The 13384-nt window shown below is 36.7% G+C and overlaps 1 protein-coding gene across 22 annotated transcripts in view; it reads left to right on the top strand.

Annotated features, from left to right (window-relative positions):
* ANKS1A (ankyrin repeat and sterile alpha motif domain containing 1A) overlaps positions 1–13384 on the top strand; it is a 128999-nt gene that overhangs the window by 35401 nt on the left and 80214 nt on the right. For 13 of the 22 annotated variants that reach the window (XM_087891039.1, XM_087891035.1, XM_034414601.3 and 10 more), the window contains exons 3-4: positions 5958–6114; positions 7873–7935. In XM_087891039.1, the coding sequence (XP_087747165.1) occupies positions 5958–6114; positions 7873–7935 (220 nt within the window). The remainder of the gene's footprint in view (positions 1–5957; positions 6115–7872; positions 7936–13384) is intronic. The other 9 variants (XM_087891040.1, XM_087891038.1, XM_087891048.1 and 6 more) reach the window with 1 other exon arrangement.

Raw genomic sequence — 13384 nt, 5'->3', positions numbered from 1 at the left:
AGAAAGCTTTTCTTTAGAGAGGAGAGGCAAAAGACTTTTCAAGATTCATTTTCTCGTGCTTATTACACATTGATTATAGTGGGATGACAAATTTTGAAATGTAGCTGTTTACGTCTGCAGCCCAGAGACACTGACAGTTTGGTGGACTATATATTTAATAAATTATTATAATATTTAGGTTACATAATTTAACAGGTTTTGCTAAAATCCTAAAATTTCTTTAGTTACTTTGTTAGGAGTCTAATTTAAAGCATCCCCCAAAACTGGGTGTCCAGATTCTACCTGAACATGTCCAAATCCACAAAGGATTCTGTTTGTGCTTTTCATATTTAGTTTGTACTCGGCTAGTACTTTGAGGCCTCTATTACAAACTCTGAGGTCAGTCAGATATCCCCAATTTTAAATCTGTGCATCTATCTCGCATCTATGTCCTCCACTTCTTTCTCTTAAAATCTAATCTTTTGTCATCATCAGTCAGTACCTTAATTTCTCAAGTTTATTTGACTGTTCTGTCGTCTATGCCACTAGCTATCCTAGGCAATGCTATGTGATCTGCACATTTGACAAGCATTCCCTATAGCACTTCATTCAAGTCCCTAATAAAGATGTTGAATACATGGCCAAAGACTAAATCTTATAGCATCCCACTTAACTTTCACTGTGGTTCTTCTTAATGAATAGCAATTAACAAAAACCCAATGTGAGTTTTCAAGCCAGCAGTGTATTCATTTAATTATTCTTCTAGCCAGCCAAACTGTAACTAGTTTGCTAATCAGAACACTACGGCCTGTTTTAACAAATACTTTGCTGAAATCAGAAAATATTGGAACTGCTTTAGTAATTCTCAACTGAAAGTAATACTTTTCATCCCCAATAGGAAAACAAAATTATTAGACTTAATGTTGCATTTTACTGAAGTTTTCCTCTTTCATGGTTTTCCTCTTTTTATGAACATGTTCTTTAGGGTTTTTTTTTTTTAATTGAGCAGCAAATTATATCTCTGGGACAAAAGAGTACAGTACTTGGATTTCACATCTATATCTGTTCTATACTGGAGAACTATTACCAGTATGTTTCTGGGTCCTTACATTGACTAGAAAGTTGCTCTTTACTGCCATTTAGAGGCTATAAAAAAATCTTTTTCCAGAGTAATGAACAGACAAAGCAGCTGTGAATTCTGTGTGTCCTTTAATAAACAGTAAATTCAGTGTTTTATTTTCAGCATTTGTTAAGGTTTACCTCTCCTCCACTTAACACTATCATTGGCTAAACTCAGACAGGTTCTTTTAGACGGGCTACTCTTTTTTTGTTTTTTGTTTTATCCGATTCTGTGCCCTCCCCAACACATTAGCAGTCTAGAAGAACAGGCTCTACAGCTGTTCACTTGCAGCTGTGTAATCAACATAATTTGCAGTTCATTTGCATCTTTGAGAAAGAATGAGCATTGGCTACTTACATGCTTTAATTTGAAAAAATAGTGATCTTTCCTGATAATTTCTTTACACAGTTGTTTCTACAAGTAAATACAAGTAAACAAAATATGCTGAAACAGTGAAATCAAAAGCTTTAACAAGGATAAGCAAGGGTCATAGGAACCTTTGCAAGCGTGCTATGAAGATTATGTAAAACATCTATTAAAGTGCCTCAAATCTTTCAGAGGTAGCGTCTGCCTGTGCTGGTTCCTAAGGAGATGACCAGGGCCGGATTTTCCTATAGGCTAACTAGGCTTCAGCCTAGGGCCTCAAGATCAAGAGGGGCCTACATTCAAATTGTTAGCAAAATTAAAATTACACTTTCATTATAGGTGAAAGGGCCTCATAAGTGGAATAGCCTAGGGCCTCTTTTCATCTAAATCCGGCCCTGGAGATGACTGTGGCTTGGGCATATCCAGTTATTTGGACTGAGTGTGATTTGATTACTCCCAAGGAAATGGACAGTGTCCATTTGATGATTCTGTTACCTACAATGTTAGGTTCTATCCCTCGTGATTGGTCAAGGCATCCAGAGAGGTGACATATAGATAGGTGACATGTAGCTAATCAGTGGTAAATGTTTTTTATAATAGGAGGTGGTTCCATGTCCCCTGAAGGAGACAGTGGTTTGCCCCTTCTCAAGAAGTTACTACTGGACAAATTTTTCTCTATCTCTAATGTTGCCTTTTTGAGGGATTCTATAATTTCAAAGGGCTGTAGAGAAAGCAAATTATCTGGACCTGTTACAATTTGGTTTCAGGCTGGGATACTATATGCAATTGATCACACTTGTGGATGACATCTGGTGGGCTTGGAATGGGGATGGTGTATCCATTTGACCTCTCATTGGTTTTTAGTACCATCAATCATAGCATCCTTCTGGACTGGCTGAGATGTAGGAGGTCTTGTTTTTTCAGTAGTTCTCCTTTCTCCAAGGAGTGGTTCCAGTTGGTGTGTGAGGAGGAGAGGTCTGTCTTTAGGGCTCTGCTTTTAGGGTGCTACAGGATTACTTCTCTCTTCTATTTACCATCTTCATGAAACCTCTGTGGGAGGTAATTGATTGCATATGTCAACCCACTAGCTAGACCAAGTTAAAAACAACTCCAGAGCAAGACTAAAATTACTTTTTTTGAAATCGGCTGTAATAACAGAATCATGCATCTTGTCCTGCTAGTTCAATAATTTGGGGAGTTCTGTCTGAGCCATAATATTGAGATACTATCTGTCTGTTGTAGATAGAAAATATGTCTCATACAGACACAGCCCATTGCCTGGGTAGCAGATCATGCGTATCTCCATCAAGATCATCTTTATTACTTTCTACAGCATAGGTCTCAATTGTACATCTATGATCTGGACCATCCAAGTGGTGCTGGGGAAGTGTCTTACCAGTACCTGGAAGCTGTAAAAGTCTGACTGGAGAAGATCTGGCTTTCGCTCAACCCTGACAGGACTGAATGCCTGTAGTTTTTTAGGGCTACCACATATCTGTTGATTTACCATCTGGCTAAGGTTATACTTTCCTGGTCAGAGTTGGTACACACTGCTGGTCCGCTTGGCCTCAATGGCAGCCTGAATAGCAGGTGGCAACTGTAGCCCAGAGAGCCTTTGCACAAATGTATTTTATGTGCCAGTTTAACCATTTCTAGATCAGGAATCATTGCTTATGCCTTTGCTGCCTCCCATTTCCAATGTGTTCTACATGGACTACCTTTTCAAGAGCATTTGAAAACTTCAGCTGGTCCAGAATACAATGGCAGGGGCACAAGGGACTGCACTGAAATAACATCTATGTAACACTGATGCTGCATGAGCTGCATCAGTTCCAGTGGACTCCTGGTTGAATTTAAAATGCTGATTATCATTTTAAAAGCTTGACATGGCATAGGGGCAAGCTACTTGAGGGACTGCCTATCCCTAATGGTTTCTGTTCATCCCTCTAAATCTGAGTCTTGGTGAAACAGTCCTGCCAGATGGAGCTTTGGAATTGTGCTTTCTCTGTCATGATGTCTGCATTAAAGGAATAGCCTCCTCTTAGAGATATGGATGCTGTTGGTCTTAAGGAAAACAGTCAAGATGTGCCCCTAGGGTTAGGATGATAATGAGGATGGCATGATGTATTTAATCTATGGATGTGAATCTTATTAGGGCCTCAGCACTGTCTGTTTTGCTTTAATGGTTCTTAGTAATTGTATTTTTAGTCTTGTTCACCACCCAGAGTTCCTTTAGGTAGATGGGTACCATATTAATTTATTAAGAAAATAATCAAATAAACTGTATATCTAACTCATACTTGGAAAAAAAATAATGTTCATTCTTGCAAATTAGATTTAAACACTTGTCTGCTTATAGATAGTTTGAATAATAGAATAGAATAGAATTCTTTATTGGCCAAGTGTGATTGGACACCCAAGGAATTTGTCTTCGATGCATAAGCTCTCAGTGTACATAAAAGATATAACTGATAAATCATTATCATAGTCTTCATAAAATACATTCATCAGAAATCATAAGATACAACACTTAGTGATAGTCGTAGGATATTAAACAAGCAATCAACATAAATCATACTAGGAAACGGACGTTGCTTACCTGAACGTCCCTTTTATGCTCGCTGCGAAGACATTCCTACCACTGGGTTATCCTCACTCTAATTCGTTCGACTGAGTGCCAATCATTTCCCTCTGAAGCTGGTCACGCCCACCTCACGGCTATCCCAGCAGTCTTTTTTACGAAGGCGATTCCACAACAGATGAAGGTAGACCCGGAGAGGATCCAGACATCACACGGTAACAGCTGCAGAGGGAACAAGAAGAAAACCCCACCCAAGGCCAGGGAATTGCGAGATCATGGGCGGGACGGAATGTCTTCGCAGCGAGCATAAAAGGGACGTTCAGGTAAGCAACGTCCGTTTTCCTGACTCGCTGCTCAGACATTCCTACGGCTGGGACATACCCAAGCTTATGGCCCCAGGGTGGGAATCGAAGCCCTTTCCTGGCCAGGGGAAGATATTACTGATTGTAAAACACGTCTGCCGAAGGAGGCATCAGCAGAAGCATAAACATCCAAACGTTAATGTTTAACAAATGAGGAAAGCGAGGACCAAGTGGCCACTCGACAAATGTCATCTATGGAGGCCTGAGTAGCCCAGGCTGCTGATGTAGTGGCACTGCGTATAGAATGGGGCAAGATTCATCCCGGAACTGGATCACCCTTCAAATCGTACGCTTTAGAAATACAGGCTTTAAGCCATCTGCCCACAGTAGCAGAAGAGACCTTCTGTCCCAGAGAGGAAGGCAGGAAGAACACCAACAACGCCTCCGTCTTTCTAAAGGAGGCAGTCCTACTAATATAGTGCTTTAGGGCATGACGCACATCCAACGTGTGCCAACGTTTTTCAGAAGGATGACGGGGATCCGGGCAAAAATTTGGAAGAACAATGTTCTGCATACGATGGAATTGAGTGTTAATTTTGGGAATAAATGCCGGGTCCAATCTGAGAACTACCCGGTCCTGATAGAAGACACAAAGGTCCCTCCTGATAGAAACGGCTGCAATTTCGGAGACTCGACGGGCCGATGTTATCGCCAACAAGAAGGCCATTTTCAAGGTAAAATAGCGCAGTCTGACAGAACAGAGAGGTTCAAAGGGATGTGAGGTCAAAGCTTATAGAACGAGCGTAAGATCCCACGTGGGATAGCGATGTATCGCTGGAGGCTGCAAGTTAGTCGCACCTTGAAGGAAGGACCGTATCCGGGAATCATGAGACAAGGATTGCTGATTGTCTCTGACAAGACTGTACCCAAAGCAGCCACCTGCCTTCTGAGGGGAATCCCATGTTGCGCAGCTCTCACTATCCAAGAAAACAGATTTTTTTGAGAATAAAGCTTTGTCAAATATCGCAGTAAAGGCACTCAAGTCTGGCACCATTGACTGAGTGAAAAAGACTGCTGGGATAGCCGTGAGGTGGGCATGACCAGCTTCAGAGGGAAATGATTGGCACTCAGTCGAACGAATTAGAGTGAGGATAACCCAGCCATAGGAATGTCTGAGCAGCGAGTCAGGAGAACTAAATAAAACAATATAAGTCATAAAGATACAAGGAACAAAGTTATAGTTATAAGTAGAAAAGGAGATAGATAATAGGAAAGATGAGAAGAATAATAGTAATACACCCTTACTAAATAGTTTGACAGCTCCTAATGCTTGACCCTAAGCCCGTTTATATAGATACATTTCATCAACTAGGTTGAAAGTTACCTCCCAGAGTAGATAGCAGCCTTATTTTCTTTTGGTGGATGAACAATAGGCTGTTTTATATTTCAGTTCTTAGGGAACCCTGGTGAATATTTGAATTTGGAAATGTTTTCCTAGTAAACAGTATACAAACTGATATTTTTATTAATTTTTATCCAATTTACTATTTGATTTTGATTGTCGTATCCAGAATTCTTCTGAAATTTCATGGCATTATTCCGTCCTCAGGGATGTTGTGGAAGTTCTGTTGAGAAATGATGCATTAACGAATGTGGCTGACTGCAAAGGCTGTTATCCTCTCCATTTGGCAGCTTGGAAGGGAGATGCTGAAATAGTGAAACTGCTAATACACCAGGGACCCTCCCACACTAAAGTAAATGAGCAGGTCTGAATACGTTCCTCTTTTTGTGCTCTTAATGATCTTACAACGTCTGTTATATTGTTCCATAGGAGGGAGTGAATACAGCATCTACAAGAGTAAATTTGTTGTTTGACATCTTGCTTGAGAAACAGCTAAAGGTTAAACAACTATTATTGTTCAGCAAATTTGAAAAATTGTATCCTGAAAGCTGTATTTTTGGTTGATCAGATTGAGAACTGTAGAAATGAACAATGACTAAATTGGTTCATATTCAATGGGAGGATTTTAACCATTATTCCTATACTCCACCCCGCACCACGATTTTCTGGACAATTTGAAACTTGATGTAGTTGGTACATCAGTTTATTTTTGTGGTGAAGCAATTCTAAATAGCTTTATTCTCTTTTTGCCATATTTTGTAGTTAGCTTATACTGCTTTACTACTTATGCTTAGTAAGCTAATCTTGTGCATTTAACTACAATACAGCTTTCAGACATTAATAATTAATTTACTAAAATGCTGTGCTTAAATGGAAGAAAAACAGTAATTATTTCTGTTGTTTAAAATGCTGCCATTTGACTTGTATGATTGAAAACTTTCTTGTGTACAAATGTGGACATATACACCTCATAGTGCTAGTATTGATTTGGAGACCAGGTAAACTCTTACAATATTGCTCCAAATTAAACTGGGACTGGTAAATAGAAAAATAAAAATAGTGGGAATACTAGTAAGTTTTCTCATGAAATTATTTCACTTGCATTTTTAGTTGTATGTATGCATTTATTTATTATTATGTCTACACTGCTGAATTCTTATTCCCTGAGGTCAAAGTAGTTTACAGAAAGCCAAAACAAGGATCAAAACTTATCTCACATAAAACATTTAACAGACATTAAGTGACATCCATGGAGTAGGCTAAACCTCCACTTCCACCAATGCATTTTCTAAAAAAGTTTTCATAACCCTTTTGAAGGTCAATAATGTTGAGGAACACTGGGTATCCAGCCGTAAATTATACCACAGAAGGGGTATCACCAAGAATGAGCCCGCAGGGGTATCATATCTACATAACATTTTTCTTGTGGAAAGTAAAAATTTTTAAAGCTATGTATTCGCTTCTGATAGGAAGCATTATCCATATTACACTACTACTTTAGGCCAAATTGCAACCAAACTAGGACTGAACACCTTGTTCAGAGTTAAAGTTAAAATTCCATCTCTATAATAGACCCCTGACTCTGAGACTTATTACCTGTGTTAACAAGTAGCTTAACATAGTCTCTTACAAATATTCAAAGAAGTTCCTTTACTGGCTAGTAATATTTTTTGTGATTGAATAGCCAAATGTACACATTCAAAAGTTTTTTAATATTGTTTGAAAATCTTTTTTGTCAGACATTGTTTATTGTGATTCTAGGCGACAACTTTGTCAGTCATTTCAGTGTTAACTTTTTAAATTTTATAATGCCATTTGCAATTCTTCAAAAAATTGGATGGGGCCATATGAAAATGAAGGCTCTTGCAATCTATAGCTAGCATGAGGCCAAATATTTGTAAGATGTCATAGTGAAGTGTTAAATAGAGAAGTTAAGATTTTTAGTTGAGCTTTGCATGTTAATCAACTATTGACAGCTGGAATGGCTAGTTTAATTAATTGCTTTTCATTGGAATGAAATATTGTCATGTTCTATCATTTCTCCCCTTCAGAATCACTCACTGCTTTTTTACTATATCCTGCCATTTCATCATCACATTTTCTTTTCCTCTCCTTTTTGTAGAATGCTCTTGAGATCAAAGAACTCAAAAAGTACGGCCCCTTTGACCCTTATATCAATGCCAAGGTGTGTACTTCGCTGACAGGATTTCACTATATCATTACTCCAAGTTGTATTTCTGTGCTTTCAGAAGCCTTGTCATCTAGTTCATTGATATTGCCTATTTGGGAATGGCCATGGAGGACTGAAAATGCAATCTCTTTAATGTGAAATTTGTATTAAGCCATGTTTGATTTGGCTGGTTGGTAAAAGTTTACTTGATGCTTAACAAGGTCTACCATTGTTTTTGACTTGGTAGATTTGGGGTACTTGTTGATTCCCAAATCAATAATAGCATTCAAATATATAAATTCAAAACATTCTGGTATTGTTTCTCTATTTAATAAGAAAGGGAATAATACTGATTATGTTTATGGTATACTGTCCAAAAAAGGTATGCATTCTTAGCAATACTGAACTTCATTTTGCTAATAGTGTAGCATTTTGTATGCTACATAACACATAAGAGAACTATTTCTGTTAGTTCTTATATGAGGACAACAATGCCTTTATTGTCTGTATGGATGTATTCATGTATCCATTTGTGTGAATGTATGTACATTTTTTTCCTTATTTCACTCGTTCCTTTTTCACATCTGATTGTTTCTTTAACTGAATATGGCCCATTCTTCTGCTTCTAGTAATCATAAGGCAAAAACAGAAAAGCAAATCTAAAAATACTGAAAATCTTAAATTACTTCACAGATAATCTAATCTAATATTTAGAAGTATCTTAAGTGATTCCTTGTTATAATGAATCTCAAAATATTTGTTGTAAATTATTATTTTAATTTTCAGACCATCAAATTGGAGCATCTTAAATATTGATTTTTTAAGGTCTAAATCAAATTGGGCTCCATGGGTATGCTTTTAAATATATTAAGATTATCAAAGTTGGAGATAAATAGGGTGAATTAGTTTAAATTACATGCTTTTATAGATTCACAGTGAATATACTCTGTAAATGTAGAGTAAACAATGTTTGATATGGTAAATGATAGTCTGCATTGTACTAAGATTCATAATGTATAAGTTTTGGTGAGGATTGCAGCATTACTCTGCTTTTGCTCAGTTTTTCCTATATGTCTATGACAGTTTTTAGACATTAAGGATGTTTCAGAACTGTTATATTCTGTCTCTGTATTTTTCAGTCTAAAGTAGATAAACTCAATGATGAATGCTGAAATTGAAGTGCTTAGACATTTAAATCAGAAGTTGAAATAATAGCAATAGCACTTTAGACTTATATACTGCTTCACAGTGCTGTTTCAGCCCTCTCTAAGCGGTTTACAGAGTCAGCATATTGCTCCCAACAATCTTGGTCCTCATTTTACCTATCTTGGAAGGATGGAAGGCTGAGTCAACCGGCAGTCAGCAGAAGTAGCCTGCAGTACTGCACTCTAACCACTGCACCACCACAGAATAATGTTTTTAAAATCATTGTAGAAAACTACCAATTTAAATAATAGATCGAATTATTTTTTCTTTTTGATAATTCATATAACAATTGAAATATTTGCACCTAAACAAAGGAGTATAATCACTTTTGTCATAATGGATTTTTATTGCAGAATGTGTATATATATTTAGCTAGGAAATTTATGAAATTTGTGATGGCCTTGGCTATCTCTAAATAAGTTAGAACATTAAGCAATATAATTTACTTAAGTACCAAAACTGGAATCCAAAAAACTCTAAAACTAATTCTCTGTGTCTGAATAGATCTTTTTAATTTAATTTCATTTTCATTTTATTAGATTTATATACCGCCCTACTCCCGAAGGACTCAGGGCGGTGAACAGCCAGAAAGATAAAACACACAAACTACAAAATTTAAAAGGCAATATAAAAGCCCATTAAATAATTTGGCCCAAAACAATTTAAAACACCCCTAATGTTTTAAAACCAATTTTAAAAGTTACAATTAAAAGGGAAGTTAGGCCAGGCCAGCCTGTTGAAATAAATAGGTCTTGAGGGCACGGCGGAAGGTGCGTAAATCCGGGATTCTCCATATCTCCGGGGGGAGCTCATTCCAGATAGCAGGTGCCCCCACAGAAAAGGCTCTCCCCCAGGGGGCTGCCAGTCGACACTGTTTGGCCGACGGTACCCTGAGGAGCCCCTCTCTATGTGAGTGTACTGGCCGGTGAGAGGCTACTGGTGGCAGAAGGCGGTCCCGTAAGTACCCTGGTCCTAAGCCATGGAGCGCTCTAATTCCAAACTCCAAATTCCAAACTCTCATACTTAATTTGTGTGGTGTTCAAAAATCTGTACCACAGATTAATAATAACAAGTCACTATCTACTTGTGAGATTTATAGAAAGAAGAAAAAGTAGATACTCTTGGTGATACATTTTTCCATTAAATGAAAAAGAATGTTGCTAGGAGTTATACATTTCTATAAATTATCACACACTATATGAGCCATTATAATATACACCTCATGATAAAATGTTACAATTATGATCCACAAGGCATTTGATCATTTAGCTAGAAAAGTGGTACCAAACTGACTCAATGAAGTTAAATTTTAATACAATAATTATTTCAGGCAAATGTCATTCCTGCCACATGTAGTTTCCCACCACTTTATTTGCAGTATAGAGTTTATGGTGCTTTTTAAATTATTTCTTAGTTGGTTTTCTTCGTTTCTGGGTGGAAGCAAAAACATGATCTGTAAGCCATCAGTTTCTCTGAATATGATCTAAGTAGGTAATAAATCAAACTCTAAAATGCCAAAAGTACACAAAAATGCCCCTTGTTCTATTCTCTGTAATCTTTAGTAGAAATGCCAGCAACAGCAAGGTGAAGATATAGAAAAAAAAGTGCATACCTCTGGCTTATTCATTGTTTTGTTTCCGCCAACCAGATCCCTCTGGAAATCTGGAGAGCATTAATGTCTGTTTAAATAAAAGATATTTTACATCTTAAAAAGGCTGAAGAAGAAAGTGAGATTAATATGTTTCTACAAGGCTATTTTCTAAGCCTTTTGTATCTTAGTATTATTTTTAATTAGTGAATACTATAAAATCAAACGGTTTAAACTATTGCAGCCCTAGAAGCATATTTCTTTAAGCTCACTTGGAAGGCTAAACTGCATAGAAATGAATATATAATAAAATACGTTATTTTAAAAAATACTTCTGAGAGTTATGCTGATCTTCTCCATATAGTAGATCAATATTTCTCAATCTTGTCTTGAAGTTGTGTGGACTTCAACTCCCAGAATTCCCAAGGCTGACTGGGGTATTCTGGACTAACTGGAAATTATGCTTTTTATTTCACAAAACATTTTTTTAAAGTACTACTAGAGATTTTGTTTGGGACCCAGTTTGATATAGAGTTTGAGGCATCCATCAAGTTAGAAACTGGAAGACTGCGAGTTGTCATCCCACCTTAGAGGCCAAGACCATCTGGGGATATTGATCCAGTCATTTTCTATCAACCCTAGGAAGTAGGCAATGGCAAACCATCTCTAAAATCTTATGAACAGAACTGCTGGAACTTGTCTGGACAGTTGCCAGGAGTCAATTCTGACCCGAAGACTTGTGTCCGCAAACACAGATTTTTGTTACTTCATATAAGGCACACAGAAAACTAGGGGAAATGCTTATGAATGTTTAATTTGTGATGGCAGGCATTTCAGTATAGAAGAGGAATGATAGTTAAACAGTGGATTTCGACAAATTGTTAATTAGACATTTGTGCATTTTTTCCCAATTGAATTATATATGTACATTTGTTTATAATTAAAAGGTACTTTGATCTGACTGTCAGAAGAAGCTCCACTATAAACCAACTACTGAGATTAAATATATGCATATTCAAAATGACTTAACAGTTTTTGAATACAAAATGCATAAAGGAATCATGATACATAAAAACATTGTATGATCATACATAAAAATTGTAAATATTTTTTCTACTGTTAATATAGTTAAAAATTACCTCACTTTAAGTCACTGCTTTATCCTTTCCCTCAACTATTTCTTCATAGAGTTTCTTTGGGTTTCTTTGCCAATTATGATTACGGTCTCAGTTTTATGGGCTTCTGTTTAATATTTAGTGCTTTTACATACAAATTATTACTTAGGTACTGTACCAATTGCAAATCAAGTATACTTTGGCAACTGTTAGTTCATATATCCATGAGAAGCATTCCTTAGTCTTCAAAATAAAGGGATCAGTGGGCAAAAGAAGAGCTGTTTAAGCTGCGGACTACTATTTTGACTTTCAAATGATGCTTTTTCTCCTTTTTCTCTTAAAAATTATAGAAATCAATCTTGGATATTTTTGCATTAATAGACTAAAGCTTTTGAAAATCAGGGAACACTCCGGGCCATCCTTTTAATGAGTAGCAATTTCATTCTATTTTCTAATGAAGATTCTTCAGATTTAAGTTCTGTCAGATGTGCAGCTATTTGGATACACAGCTGGATTTGAACAGTTGTAGAAAAGTGGTTTTGAAAAGTGGCATCCAAACTTGTTAGAATAGAATAAATAAAAATAATTGTTGCCACAAACTTGAAATCAAACATGGGCTTTATAAGGATTTATAAAATTTTGCATTTCAGAAATACCTATCTTCAGATGTTGTTGAGCAGCAAATTTAAATGTCTAATTAAAGACTTGGTTAAAAGGCAAATGAGAGTTTGATGGCAACAGTAAGATATTAATCATACTAATCCTTTTTTTTCTAAAAAAGGCTGGCCTTGTTTCTCCCACAAGAAAAGCAGCAGTAGGCCTAGTTATTGATGGGATAACAAAGGGTCAGGTTAGGGCTGTAGGTTAGACTGTGCAATTGGGAAAAAAATCTTGGAAGATGACAGTGGCAAAATACTTCTGTACTTTGGCCAAAACCCTGTATCTATATGTCCATAAAACCCTTAGGATTTGAACTCAATTTACCTGAGAACTATCTTTAGTCCAGTTGATGTCCCCCCCCCCAATGTTTACTGATGTAGTACATTATGTATAGTTTGTAATATAATGTGGCTAGAAGATACCACTGTTCTTCATTATCTTTCATTAAACCCTACATCTTAAATATAAATCCTAAACCATATGCTTTCCCCTCTATTCATGGTGAGATTCTCTGCATGCTGCTGAATGATGCATTACCTCATTTAGAATCACCTTCACTATAAATCTGTTTTTCTTTGGCAAATGTTTGGCTTGAATTGTTTCTTTGCCATCGTTGGAAGTGTCCTCCTCAATTTTTCGAACGTTTGTGCATGTCTGTCATTGTTCATAGTAACTGTCATTTGTACATTCCATGTATTTTTTGTAAAGCAGTCTGACTGTTCATCTATTTCCTTTCTGTTTCAGCTAGTTTTGTCATGTGCCCATGAGACATTGAACATTGTTGATACTGCTAGAACAAAAATAAATCACAAACATACCTCTGTTATATTTTGTCCAGTATAGTAAAACTGTTAAAGTTCTAATTTGTTTATTTTTTATCAATTGAAACATTTCT

This window comes from Pantherophis guttatus, chromosome 3, assembly GCF_059756535.1.
Source record: "Pantherophis guttatus breed Tessera chromosome 3, ASM5975653v1, whole genome shotgun sequence".
NCBI lineage: Eukaryota > Metazoa > Chordata > Lepidosauria > Squamata > Colubridae > Pantherophis > Pantherophis guttatus.
This window is presented reverse-complemented; position numbering and strand designations above follow the sequence as displayed.